General features: G+C 33.1%; 1 protein-coding gene across 4 annotated transcripts in view; it reads left to right on the top strand.

Annotated features, from left to right (window-relative positions):
- csmd3a (CUB and Sushi multiple domains 3a) overlaps positions 1–12500 on the top strand; it is a 423029-nt gene that overhangs the window by 102249 nt on the left and 308280 nt on the right. For all 4 annotated transcript variants that reach the window (XM_056269911.1, XM_056269909.1, XM_056269910.1 and 1 more), the window contains exons 8-9: positions 9061–9148; positions 10599–10723. In XM_056269911.1, coding sequence (XP_056125886.1) covers positions 9061–9148; positions 10599–10723 — 213 coding nt within the window. The remainder of the gene's footprint in view (positions 1–9060; positions 9149–10598; positions 10724–12500) is intronic.

The following is a 12500-nucleotide window of genomic DNA, read 5'->3' as shown; positions in this document are numbered from 1 at the left end:
TAAAAATAAGACAATTAAATGAGCTGAACCAACCATTTTAACTTATTTTAGATCTTCAGCTATTGGTCTGCTAACTGCACTGCTCCACATTCAATGTCTTAAAATAAATTAAACATGCAAATCACACACAATAAAGCATTTAACTTTATTATTTTTTATTTTTTGCCAAAGGCTTGAAAGCCTGAAACCACACATGAAATGTAACAAAATGTGGCAAATCGACAAATGGAAAATCACTTTTAACAGGTCACTTTTACACCTTTGCAACACTTCTCAAAAGATTTACATTTTTCCAATATTTACTTTTGCAACATACAAAAAACCTCTTAAAGGACAATTCCGGTGAAAAATGAACCTAGGGGTAATTAACACATGGTTACCGAGTTGATTGTTCTCTGGGATGCGTTTTCATGATAATTGAATGTACGTAGAGTTTTATCTCTAAAAACTGTTTAGCTTATAACGCTAGTATATGGGGCATAGAATAAGCAAAAGAAAATCGCTAGTTAATACCACTAACAAGGCTCAAAATAGCCCCACACTAACACGGTAGCATAATGAGGGTCTCTACATGCAAACCGAAGCATTGAGAACTTTGTAAGTGTACAAACAGTTTAATAAGAAGATAATTAATATAGACAGTACATTATGCGTATACAGGCAGGAGCCATCTTGGAAAACAGTCTCGACCAGTCGAGCCACGAACGCCATGCTAAGTGAGATGAACTGTGACTTGGAATCTCATATGGTCCGTTGTTTACGGAAGAAACTATTTTAATAAACAGATATAATTCATGCATTTCCATGTAATTAGTTTCACAAACGTAATTCCTATCGACCAGCTCACTTAGCACAGCGTTCGTGACTCATCACCTCTATGCCTTCCAGCGTTACCCCAGTCTGTGAAGGATCATCTGCTGAGCCACCTTTCGTGATGATCCTCAATGTGAGATGTTCCAGTTCCTCTTCGTTCCTATGAGTATATAAAAAAAAACATAAAAAAAAAACAGGAAATCTGCATTTACTTGCAACATCACTTGTTATTGTTCAGACTGTTTCAAAAAATCAATTGCATTGAAACACAGAATGAGAAAGAAATGTACCTTTATATTTTAAAATAAAATAAATCTCTTACAGCCTCTTACATTTGCAACATTATAAATGTCTATACTGTCACGTTTTTATCAATTTATACTTGCTGGATAAAAGTATTCATTTATTTTATTTCTTTAAAAAAAATAAGTTCTAATTGACCCAAAACTTTTAAATTGCATCTTAAAATATATTCAAATGGAAAACAGTTGTTTTAAATTGTAAAAATAATAATCATAATAATCACAATATTACAGTTTTTGCTGTATTTTGGATCAAATAAATGAAGGCTTGGTGGGCAGAAGAGACTTATTTTAAAAATATTAAACAATCTTGTGTGTGTGTATATATACACACATTTTTTTCTGGTTATCAAAAATATATCTAAAAATAAAAATAAAAAAAAATAATTAAATGTTACAAATTAGTCCATTATTAAATGCCTATAAATATAAAAATGAGTCTATTAAACAATATCTATTAATTTAAACAAAACAAGTTAATTAATGAAGACTTTTGTCCAGAGGTTTTGAACGAATCTCTTCAAAACATTTTAACAGTCAGTCAGTCAGTCACTACTGGAATAGCCAAACAGTAAATAAAGATCTACAATCTTTGTTTGAAGCCAAACTTTTGCTTAAAGGGTATTTACTTATTTTGATAATAATTTTGAAGGTTTAATAGACAGCTGTCATTTAGGAATAATATTGTGTTTGAATCAAGATCGCCATTATTTAATGATAAATCGTGCACACGGAGCTGTAGCCAATGTGTTTTCGAATTTAATATTTGTATGTTAACGAACGTTACCAGTAGGCTAACCCGCGCCCAAGGCCTGGCCGCCCCCCTTTCCCGCGATCCATTTATAGATATTAGAGAACAGAATATATGGGAATTTGTAAATATGCAAAGTAAAAAAAAAATAATCATAGCCTGCATATAATAAATGACAACTACATTTCGTTAATAAAGTAGGCCTACGAATTTATCCGTGGGGGAAAGCGCCGTCCGAATTGTCCTCTTATGGTGTGTTCAAACCGAACGCGAATAGAGCGTCAAATACGCGTCTATCGCGTCTAGTTAGACGCTTGAATCTGCTCGAGTTCAAATTTTTCAACTTGCGTGGAAGACGTTCGCGGCAAACGCGTCACCCAATTCGCGTCATTCGCGACGCCCGGCGCGAATGATGCGTCTATTCGTGTCTTTGCATTGACTTTGTAATCTACTCGCGCAAATTATTAAATTCGCGTTCGGTGTGAACACACCATTAATGCATACGTGCCAACGTCATGGTCATATATTTCGAAAAACACAATAAATACTCTGACTACTATAAACACTTGACATAGCCTATTCGATGGAAGCACACTCGCTTAATAATTCAAATATACTCTCGTGTAAAGTCACTCATTTCATACATTAACTTATAGACTACATAGGTGTTCATACCACGTTTCTAATTGTTGATGCAAAATTCGTAGCAATTCTGAAATTCAGTTTAAAATGCAATAAACGATTGAGTGTACCTTAAGTTAAAAAAAGTTAAGCTTACCTCTTTTCAGCGTCTTCACATATGTGCTTCACAAAATGGCTCCAATTTTTGGCTGGAAAGGCATCACGGGAAATTGCATATCACGTGGCTCGTATAGTTACTTAAAATGTTATGCTCGATTTACTTAATTTTGAAGCAATTATTATAGTAGTTGACATGACTTATGTTTTTTCATTTTATTTATGCATACATTTAAGTTCACCTAGTTACTTATATTTTTGTGTTACACACACTAAATATGTTAAGTAGAGGTTGAAAAGTTATGAATACTTAATTTTTTGTGTTAAATCTAATAACTTTTATAAGTAATGGTTGTTCAGCCAACGAATCGTTTTTTAGAGTGTAGGCTTATATTTCACATAGCCCTATAGTTAAACATATTTATTCACATCATCATGCAATAACATGAATGAAATATTTTTGTTATAGGCTAGTTAGTAGGATTAAGAATAGAAAATCGATTCTTGATAGCATTCTTAAAGCGCAAGACGAAAGAGAACACGTCTGCATGCACGCTGTTTTCTGAGCTGCGCACTCACGCAAACAGCGCAAAGAGCCGCCTCTCACATAGCCTAGTGCACGGACAAATACACAGAATTATATCTCACAATTATACTTCTAGTTAATTTATACACTGTAAAAAATTTCTTGTCAAATCAACAGTAATTTACTGGCAACAATTATCCAGTAGTTGCTGTATTTCATTCAACAGTAAAATTACTGTAACACTAACTACAGTAGTGTTAAGCATACTGTAAAATTAAATACATTATTTTACTGTAATTTTTTTATCATGTTGAACTACAGTATTACACCGTTAATTTTTAATAATACTGTATAGTATTATACAGTTATGAAATGTTATTTTATTTCTTTTATAGTGCTACTGTGTAACCTGTAGAATATGTAGAAAATCCGTAGAAATATTATTTTAACTGTTACTGGGAAATAGAAAAAAGAACAATTGAAGATTTAACTGCACAACCAGGTTTATTGTGTATTTTCAAACAATACATTAGTAATAATAATGTAATATAATACAACAATAAAAATCTGTTTTAAAAAAAGACTAATGAACAATTTATCATTAATAATTAAAATCAGTGAACAATTCATGTATTTCAATTCATGCAAAAATTATCCTGAAGAGGTAAAATAGAAACAGGTGAGGATGAAGGCCAGGTGAGGAAAAAAGTGGAAGAGCAGCGACAGCACTTCTGATAATCCTGCAAGAAATGATAAGCACAAATCAATCAGAGGCTAAACATTCAACTAATAAATAAAAAAAACTAAATCACATTATCAACACCTTTTAAGGGGATTTTTTTTTGCCTATGGTATCCACCTTATTTTTCACAGAAGAGTGGGCCGGTTTCATACGCTTACAGTTATTTCTAACTGTACACAAAAGCTTGTTATGCTTCTTGATATTGCAAACTGGTATTCCTTACCCTATTATTTTAATGTATTGAATTTGTCATAATTGTAAACACTAGTTTGAGGCACAAATATTTTTATCATTTACAGCATTTGTTATTCATCTCTTATTTCCTTATAGCGGCTAATGAAGTCTCGCACATTCACAGAAAATAGCTTACTTCACTTTTGAAGTTGAAAAATAAGGTGGATATACTGCTTGCATGTTGTGTGGCATACATGGATATACATATATCGACTATATTAGGGGTGGGGGAAAAATCGATTCACATATGAATTACGATTCCATCTTCTGCGGATTCAAACCGATTCACACAACTCAAAAATCGATCTAAATGTTTAATAATGTGATGATGTTGTTTCAAAGAAGGACAGTTTAGAGAGTGCACAAGCTTGAAACAGAGGAAGCATTATGAATGAAGCTTATACTACAGACTACAGAAGTTCATATCAATATCTTAACAAATAGAAAATAGTCTTAAATAATGTTTAGTTAGTCGAGCACACTTCAGGCTTTTCTTGCGATCTTTCCATGTACAGGTAGGCTACTTTAGTTTTTACATACAAGAAACACGTTCAACATGGACACGCAAACGGTTTTCTGTGGTAACGAACAAATACCGCCTATAAAAGAGCATGAACATGTCCTGTATCAGAGGCTAAAGTAATAAATATTGAGAATGCAATGGCCCTTATTCTATATCTGACTCCAAACAATCGGCCACTGATGAGGGCTGCGTTTCCCCAAAGCATTGTAACCTTAAATTAATTATAGAACATTTACCACCAATGGTCTACAATCAATTTAGGCTTACGATGCTTTTGGTAAACGCAACCCAGATCCTGATGATAGTCAGTTCCTTTCATAGATATGTCTGTTGACTTGATGCTCACTAATTTGAATGATGAAAAAGATGCGTGTATGAACGCTGAGCGGCAGCGGGCTAGATTAAATTAACGCAGATATGAGGTGTATAATTTAAACTAAATAACTCCCACTCGATTGGGAATAGTAGCTGCTGTTTATTTCTATGCTGTTCGATTTTGAATCAAATTTAAATTTGATATATGCATAGAATATATTTAAAATCTATGATCAAATGTAAATCTATGCATATATCAAATTTTAATTTGATTCAAAAGAGAATTGATTTTTGAATAAAATTGTGACCCCAAGAATCTGAATCGAATAGAAAATGTATGGTTTAAGTCATTTACGCCCTTTTGGGATTTTTCAAAATACAGATTCAGACACAAATAATTTCTACCGATATGGGCTCCGCTGCACATCCCTAATATATCTTACCTTAATGATTTTGCCAGTCATATTCTGCAAAGTCCCTGATGAAAGATGTGTGAATTCAAAGACATGTTCTTCCTCCGAACAACCTTCCCACTCTTTCTGCTCCCCTGGAACTGTGATGTGCATTTTGAATTTTCAGGATTTATCCTGAAACCTGTAAATAAATAAATAAATATTTTCCAACTGAATAAAAAACAACAACTCTTACGGACCATTGCTTTAATTATAGTCATTCTAACTGCATTCTAATAGGCTTCATCGCGCAGTTTAAATGGATAGTTCACAATTCTGTCATCATATACTCACCCTCCAGTTGTTTCAAACCTGTATACATTTCTTTCTTCTGCTGAACACAAAGGAAGATATAAGAATGTCAGTAACCAAACAGTTAACTGGGCCCATTGACTTAGTATTTTCTTTATCCTACTATGGAAGTCAATGGATCCAGTTAACTGTTTGGTTATGAAAATATCTCCCTTTTGTGTTCAGCAGAAGAAAGAAATGTATACAGGTTTGCAGGGGCGTAATTTGTGGGGGGGGGATGGGGGGGATATAACCCCCCCAATATTTAAATCTATGCATTACAACCCCCCTATTATTTATACCATGATCACAATATCAGGAGGCATACCCAAACTTGAGGGTGATGATGACAGAATTTTCATTTTGAAGTGAAATCAAGCTTGACTCTCAAGGCGTCGTTTTTTTCCCTTCAAATGAGTAGTCAGTTTGCACATAGTTAAAACAACAATTAAGATATTATAGCTGACAATACTGTAAATGACATACCTAGCTTTGTCTTTGGACAAAAATGCACACTTTTGAGCGCTTCCATCAGATAGACTGAGGTAAATATGAGCGCGCAACTGCACAAGGTTTACTGGCTGATCGTCAGGTCCTCACAGACGAGTAAATAGTGATTTACACGAAAATAAGCGCGAATAAATCGATAAGAGGAATCGTAATGTTAATTTTTATAACAATAATCCGAATCCTAACCTTGGGTATCCGATTTCAGGATACATTTCTCGATTTTCAATTCCCAACCCTATGAAAATGTAGGCTACGTTACCCGCAGGCGCTTCCACCGACTTAAAATGGTAAATAACAAAATGTTTAGATCATTCTGACCGTATACGTGGTCAGCTAATAACTGTAAAGTTAACAATTAGCTAGAATCCATGTATGCATACAAATAATAAGATTTATTACTTACCAGATGACGAAGTTCCCCAGGTCGGCAGAAACAGACACGATCGATGCACTGACATGACAGTCACAGAAGAAAAACTCGTTCAAACTCAAATGCGCCCTCATGCACCCCCCACTGACAGAAATTAATACTGTCATGGTCACCCCATCCTGAAAATGTTTTATGTAGCCTAAAAATAACGTTGTTATACCCATTTTTCCTGCGGAATTGTGTGTGTTTTTTTTCGCGGTCAATTTGCACTGCTGTATTTAGATTTACAGTAACTGATAATTTCCCAGAATGCATTGAAAATCAACAGTAACATACTGTCAACTGTGTGCACAGAACATAACTGTTGAAAATACAACATAATACTGTGACAACATCTAAATCTACTGTAACTTACTGTACATAGGTTATACAGTAAGAAACTGTTGAGAAAAACAGTATAATCCTGTGAAAACAACAGAAATCATTTACAGTGTAGCATCAAATAAACATGAATAAACATCAGAAGAATTATTGTTTCAACCGTGGAAAGACTTCAGTAGGTAGGCTACACATCTTTTCAAGTTCAAATATCCCTGTAGCCTAAACACAGCCGGTTTTGTCTTAACGGTTGAGAAAGTAAAACAGTATATGTCCATTGAATCAGTCCACTGACAGCCTATACTCGCTGCCACCATTAATGTTGATCAAAGAACAAAAGAAAAAGAAAATCACTCACTGAACTTTTGTAACTTTAATTAGCTTAATATTTTATTTGCCTGTTGTTCGGCGCTGACTGCTCCAACTGCAACATGAGTCTGTGCGACCTTGAGATGCGTTGTCAAACATCATTTGTCCTTACTTTCGTAATTTTGTTAAACATTTTTCTTCATATAATCAAGTAGCCTAGGCCTATTTTATTTTGGTTTGGAGGCTGATAAAAGTTCATCAGAAAAACAAATGGTAGAAGTAGGCTAACTTTACCCGTTTCTGAATATTAATTTAAATGTTGCACATAATAAATAGGCCTAATCAAAAAGCACAAACGGGACCATTGTAATTAAAATAAAAATAAAAATGTCGTTATATTGCAAACGGATGAAGAAATTGCGTTTGAATAGGCTATCTCATGCACGCGTTCGGAGCAATGTTGGCAGCTCCGTATAGCTATATTGGGAGCGTTAGGCCTACTTTGCTTTAGATTAAATAAATGAATAAATAAACAAAACAAACAAAAAAAATCCCCAAATATAATTTTTAATGACTTCTGTTTCTAAATAAATAAAGCAGTCATTTTTATTTCTTAAACGGCTTAAGGTGAACTTGGAACTAAAACCAAAAAGGAGGGGAAAAAAACGTTTTTGCTCATTCAGAACGACAATTCGTTTTTAATTCCTAATTTTAGACAAATAACAAATATATTATAGTTTGAAAATACAAGTTTAAAAACAGCGCTACACATTATTATTATTAAAACTTATTATTAAATCAGGCGATAGGCTACCGCCCAAAAAAGGGAGAAAATCGGACCTTATGAAAAACAAATAGACAAGACAAGACACATAACCCCCTTCAGGCTGATGAAGACCTGATCCTGATCACCCGTCGGGTTTATTCTGAGATGACCGTATAGCTATAACATAAACATGCATTCAGCATTCTTACAATCACCAAATTGTGTTCTGTTCTGTTCAGTTGTAGGCCTATTTAACATTTCTCCTCGCGAAACGAAATTCGTTTCAAACACAGATGCAATAAGAACAGTGAGGAAATTATTAGCAACACTAACATAACAAGCAAAGCTAATGTTTTATGCTCGTTTAAGCTCAAACTAACCAAAGTAAAACCTTTAACGTTTCAATCATTAAATTAAACCAACTAAATCGCAGGCTATCATTAGATAAAGTGCAGCCAAACTCAACATGACTTGTGTTAACGTGTATTCCATATGTGTTGTCTCCAGCGGGGCGCATAGGGGGCGGGGCTTGGGTAGACGATATAATCGGATATCGCGATATTTTTTAAGGCGATTATCGATAAAATATTTTTTACATATCGCCCAGCCCTACTCGAGGCTACTAAAATTAAGCCATGAACTCTTCAGGGAGTTCAGAAACACTGACTCTGATATAGAGAATAACTTTTTCATTCTCAAACATCAACATTACACACTAAAGAAAGATGAACATGAGAAAAGCATGATAGGTCCTGCACAGCGGTAATTATCATGCGCCCATTCATGGAGGAGATATTGACTTTGGTCACATGTAGAGTATAAATCATATTCATAAATCATAAGAGTTGTCTGTATTTAGACGTGTGATTTTGGTCAATAGCCATAACTGGGACGTCCAGGAGTGTATCTTAACCTTTCATTTGAGAGAAGGAGCCAACATCTCTGTTGAGTGAGGATGAGAACTCGATATCTGAGGTTATGGAGAGCACAATCACAGGTTATGATGGCTGATATTTCCATACGCACTATTTCTCCCACAGTGAATGAAGGAATGGTCAAGCAGGTTTCCAATTTCTGCCCAGACCCCGGGGAACCGGAGAACGGAAAGCGCCTCGGCACAGATTACAGGTACACCTTCTCGTTGTGCGCTGTCAGAACGGGTGCAGTTTGGTTTCTAAAAGTATGCAATTGTGAAAGTTTAGCTCATGCATATTCATTAGGTCATGCATAATTGAACATGATATTTAACTGTTTTGATAGCCTAGCTACGCCTCAGTCGCGGTGAAATGCTTGAGAGTCTGTAACAGGAAGGCTATGAGATATTATTTGCTCATTTACAAGCCGAAACTGAAAAGTAAACGGTAACACTTATGCATCAAATTATTCAAACAACAATTATCATTGAGGTTATGTGATCTGACAGAAATATGTTCTCATTAGGTCATAATTTGAAGCAGCAAATAATCTTGCTGATCTACAGTAAGTGATCGCGAATTTGTGATGCATTTAATTTAATTTAAGATTACATGATGTAATATATTCTATTTTATTTGCTTAAATATTAATATTTATGTTTAATATTAATTTACCAAAAATACATCAATTTTAATAATAATGCAAATTTAATGTTATATTTTCTTCCTTTTCTTTTTTAAATATCAATAATTTTTGCAAAATATTTATTTATTAAATATCAATTTATTAATTTAGCAAAATTTTAAATAGATTTAATTTTATATTTATATTTTTGGGGTATTTAGCAAAAAATCGTATGAATTTGTATAAGTGATGTCATGTAAATTCATACGAATTATAGCCTCGTAGAATTTGTACGAATTGCCGTGAGATCGGGTTGTTTTATTTGCTTAAATATGAATATTTGTGCTTAATATTAATTTAGCAAATTGTCAATTTAAATATTAATTCAATGTTTATTTAGCAAAAACATTTACACTTTTTTTTTTAGATATTAATAGTCAATTTAAATGTCAATTTAGTAATTTAGCTAAATAAAAAAATATGTATATGTAACATATCTAATATAATATTAACATTTTTTGTTAATTATAGATTTAATAACAATTTATATTAATTTAATATATATTTTTTGCAAACATGTTTAATGTCATATTTTCTCTCTAATTTTCTTGTAATTATTAATTTAGCAAAAATGTACACATTTAATATACAATTTTTAATTTTATATGCTTAAATATGAATATGAATATTCTCTTTATTTTTATATTTCACTGTATGATTAGTAGCCTTATTGTAAAGCACTACTTTACCTCTGTCACATTCAGTTGAAACGACCACTCATAAAAAAAATCAAAAAGGAATTAATTAAAGCTATTAAATCATAAAGTCGGGACAAAATTAACCACGTAAAAATAAATAATGTGGACATTTCCCAGCATGAAGGATGTGTGTGCTTATGCTTATTTGAGTATCAGTGAAATCCCTGATTATTCCTCCCTGGCATTTGCTCTGACACGAGGCCTGATCAATCTGGGGTTTTCAGATCCTTCATTGATTCTCTGTCTCGTGTGTGTGTGTGTGTGTGTGTGTGTGTATTCAGCATCGGTGCGATGGTTCACTTCATCTGTGACGAGGATCACGTGCTCCAGGGATCTAAGATCATCACGTGTCAGAGAGTGGCGGAGGTGTTCGCGGCCTGGAGCGACCACAGACCCGTCTGCAAACGTAACACTCACTCACTCACTCACTCACTCACTCACTCACTCACTCACTCACTCACTCACTCACTCACTCACTCACTCACTCACTCACTCACTCACTCACTCACTCACTCACTCACTCACTCACACACTCACACTCACTCACTCACTCACTCACTCACTCACTCACTCACTCTCTTACAAAGCATCATATCTGACTGGTTTACATTCCTTAAAAACACATTGTTTCTCGTGAATTCGATCGGAAGAAATCGCCACGCCCTCAGAGATGTTTAACTTTGTGAACGAGATGATTCTTTCAAATGAATCGCTTCATATATATAACTGAATGATTCATTTGTGAATCAGACTGATTTTGATTCACTTGCTCACTGATTCAATATCAGTATTCAGTATCAGTATTCAATATCAGTATTCAGTATCATTATTCAATATCAGTATTCAGTATCAGTATTCAGTATATCAGTATTCAGTATCAGTATTCAATATCAGTATTCAATATCAGTATTCAATATCAGTATTCAATATCAGTATTCAATATCAGTATTCAATATCAGTATTCAATATCAGTATTCAATATCAGTATTCAGTATCATTATTCAATATCAGTATTCAATATCAGTATTCAATATCAGTATTCAATATCAGTATTCAGTATCAGTATTCAGTATCATTATTCAGTATCAGTATTCAATATATCAGTATTCAGTATCAGTATTCAGTATCAGTATTCAATATAAGTATTCAGTATCAGTATTCAGTATCAGTATTCAGTATCAGTATTCAATATAAGTATTCAGTATCAGTATTCAGTATCAGTATTCAGTATCAGTATTCAGTATCAGTATTCAGTATCAGTATTCAGTATCAGTATTCAGTATCAGTATTCAGTATCAGTATTCAATATCAGTATTCAGTATCATTATTCAATATCAGTATTCAATATAAGTATTCAATATCAGTATTCAGTATCAGTATTCAGTATCAGTATTCAATATCAGTATTCAATATAAGTATTCAATATCAGTATTCAGTATCAGTATTCAATATCAGTATTCAATATAAGTATTCAATATCAGTATTCAGTATCAGTATTCAATATCAGTATTCAATATCAGTATTCAGTATCAGTATTCAGTATCAGTATTCAATATAAGTATTCAATATCAGTATTCAGTATCAGTATTCAGTATCAGTATTCAATATAAGTATTCAGTATCATTATTCAATATCAGTATTCAGTATCAGTATTCAGTATCAGTATTCAGTATCAGTATTCAGTATCAGTATTCAATATCAGTATTCAGTATCAGTATTCAATATCAGTATTCAGTATCAGTATTCAATATCAGTATTCAGTATCAGTATTCAGTATCAGTATTCAGTATCAGTATTCAATATCAGTATTCAGTATCAGTATTCAGTATCAGTATTCAGTATCAGTATTCAGTATCAGTATTCAGTATCAGTATTCAGTATCAGTATTCAATATCAGTATTCAGTATCATTATTCAATATCAGTATTCAATATCAGTATTCAATATAAGTATTCAATATCAGTATTCAGTATCAGTATTCAATATCAGTATTCAATATAAGTATTCAATATCAGTATTCAGTATCAGTATTCAGTATCAGTATTCAATATCAGTATTCAATATCAGTATTCAATATCAGTATTCAGTATCAGTATTCAGTATCAGTATTCAGTATCAGTATTCAGTATCATTATTCAATATCAGTATTCAGTATCAGTATTCAGTATCAGTATTCAGTATCAG

This window comes from Rhinichthys klamathensis, unplaced genomic scaffold, assembly GCF_029890125.1.
Source record: "Rhinichthys klamathensis goyatoka isolate OS25496 unplaced genomic scaffold, OSU_Roscu_1.1 h1tg000293l_1, whole genome shotgun sequence".
In the NCBI taxonomy this organism is placed as follows: Eukaryota; Metazoa; Chordata; class Actinopteri; order Cypriniformes; family Leuciscidae; genus Rhinichthys; species Rhinichthys klamathensis.
The sequence above is the reverse complement of the archived record's forward strand: the minus strand, read 5'-3'. Positions and strand labels throughout refer to the sequence as shown.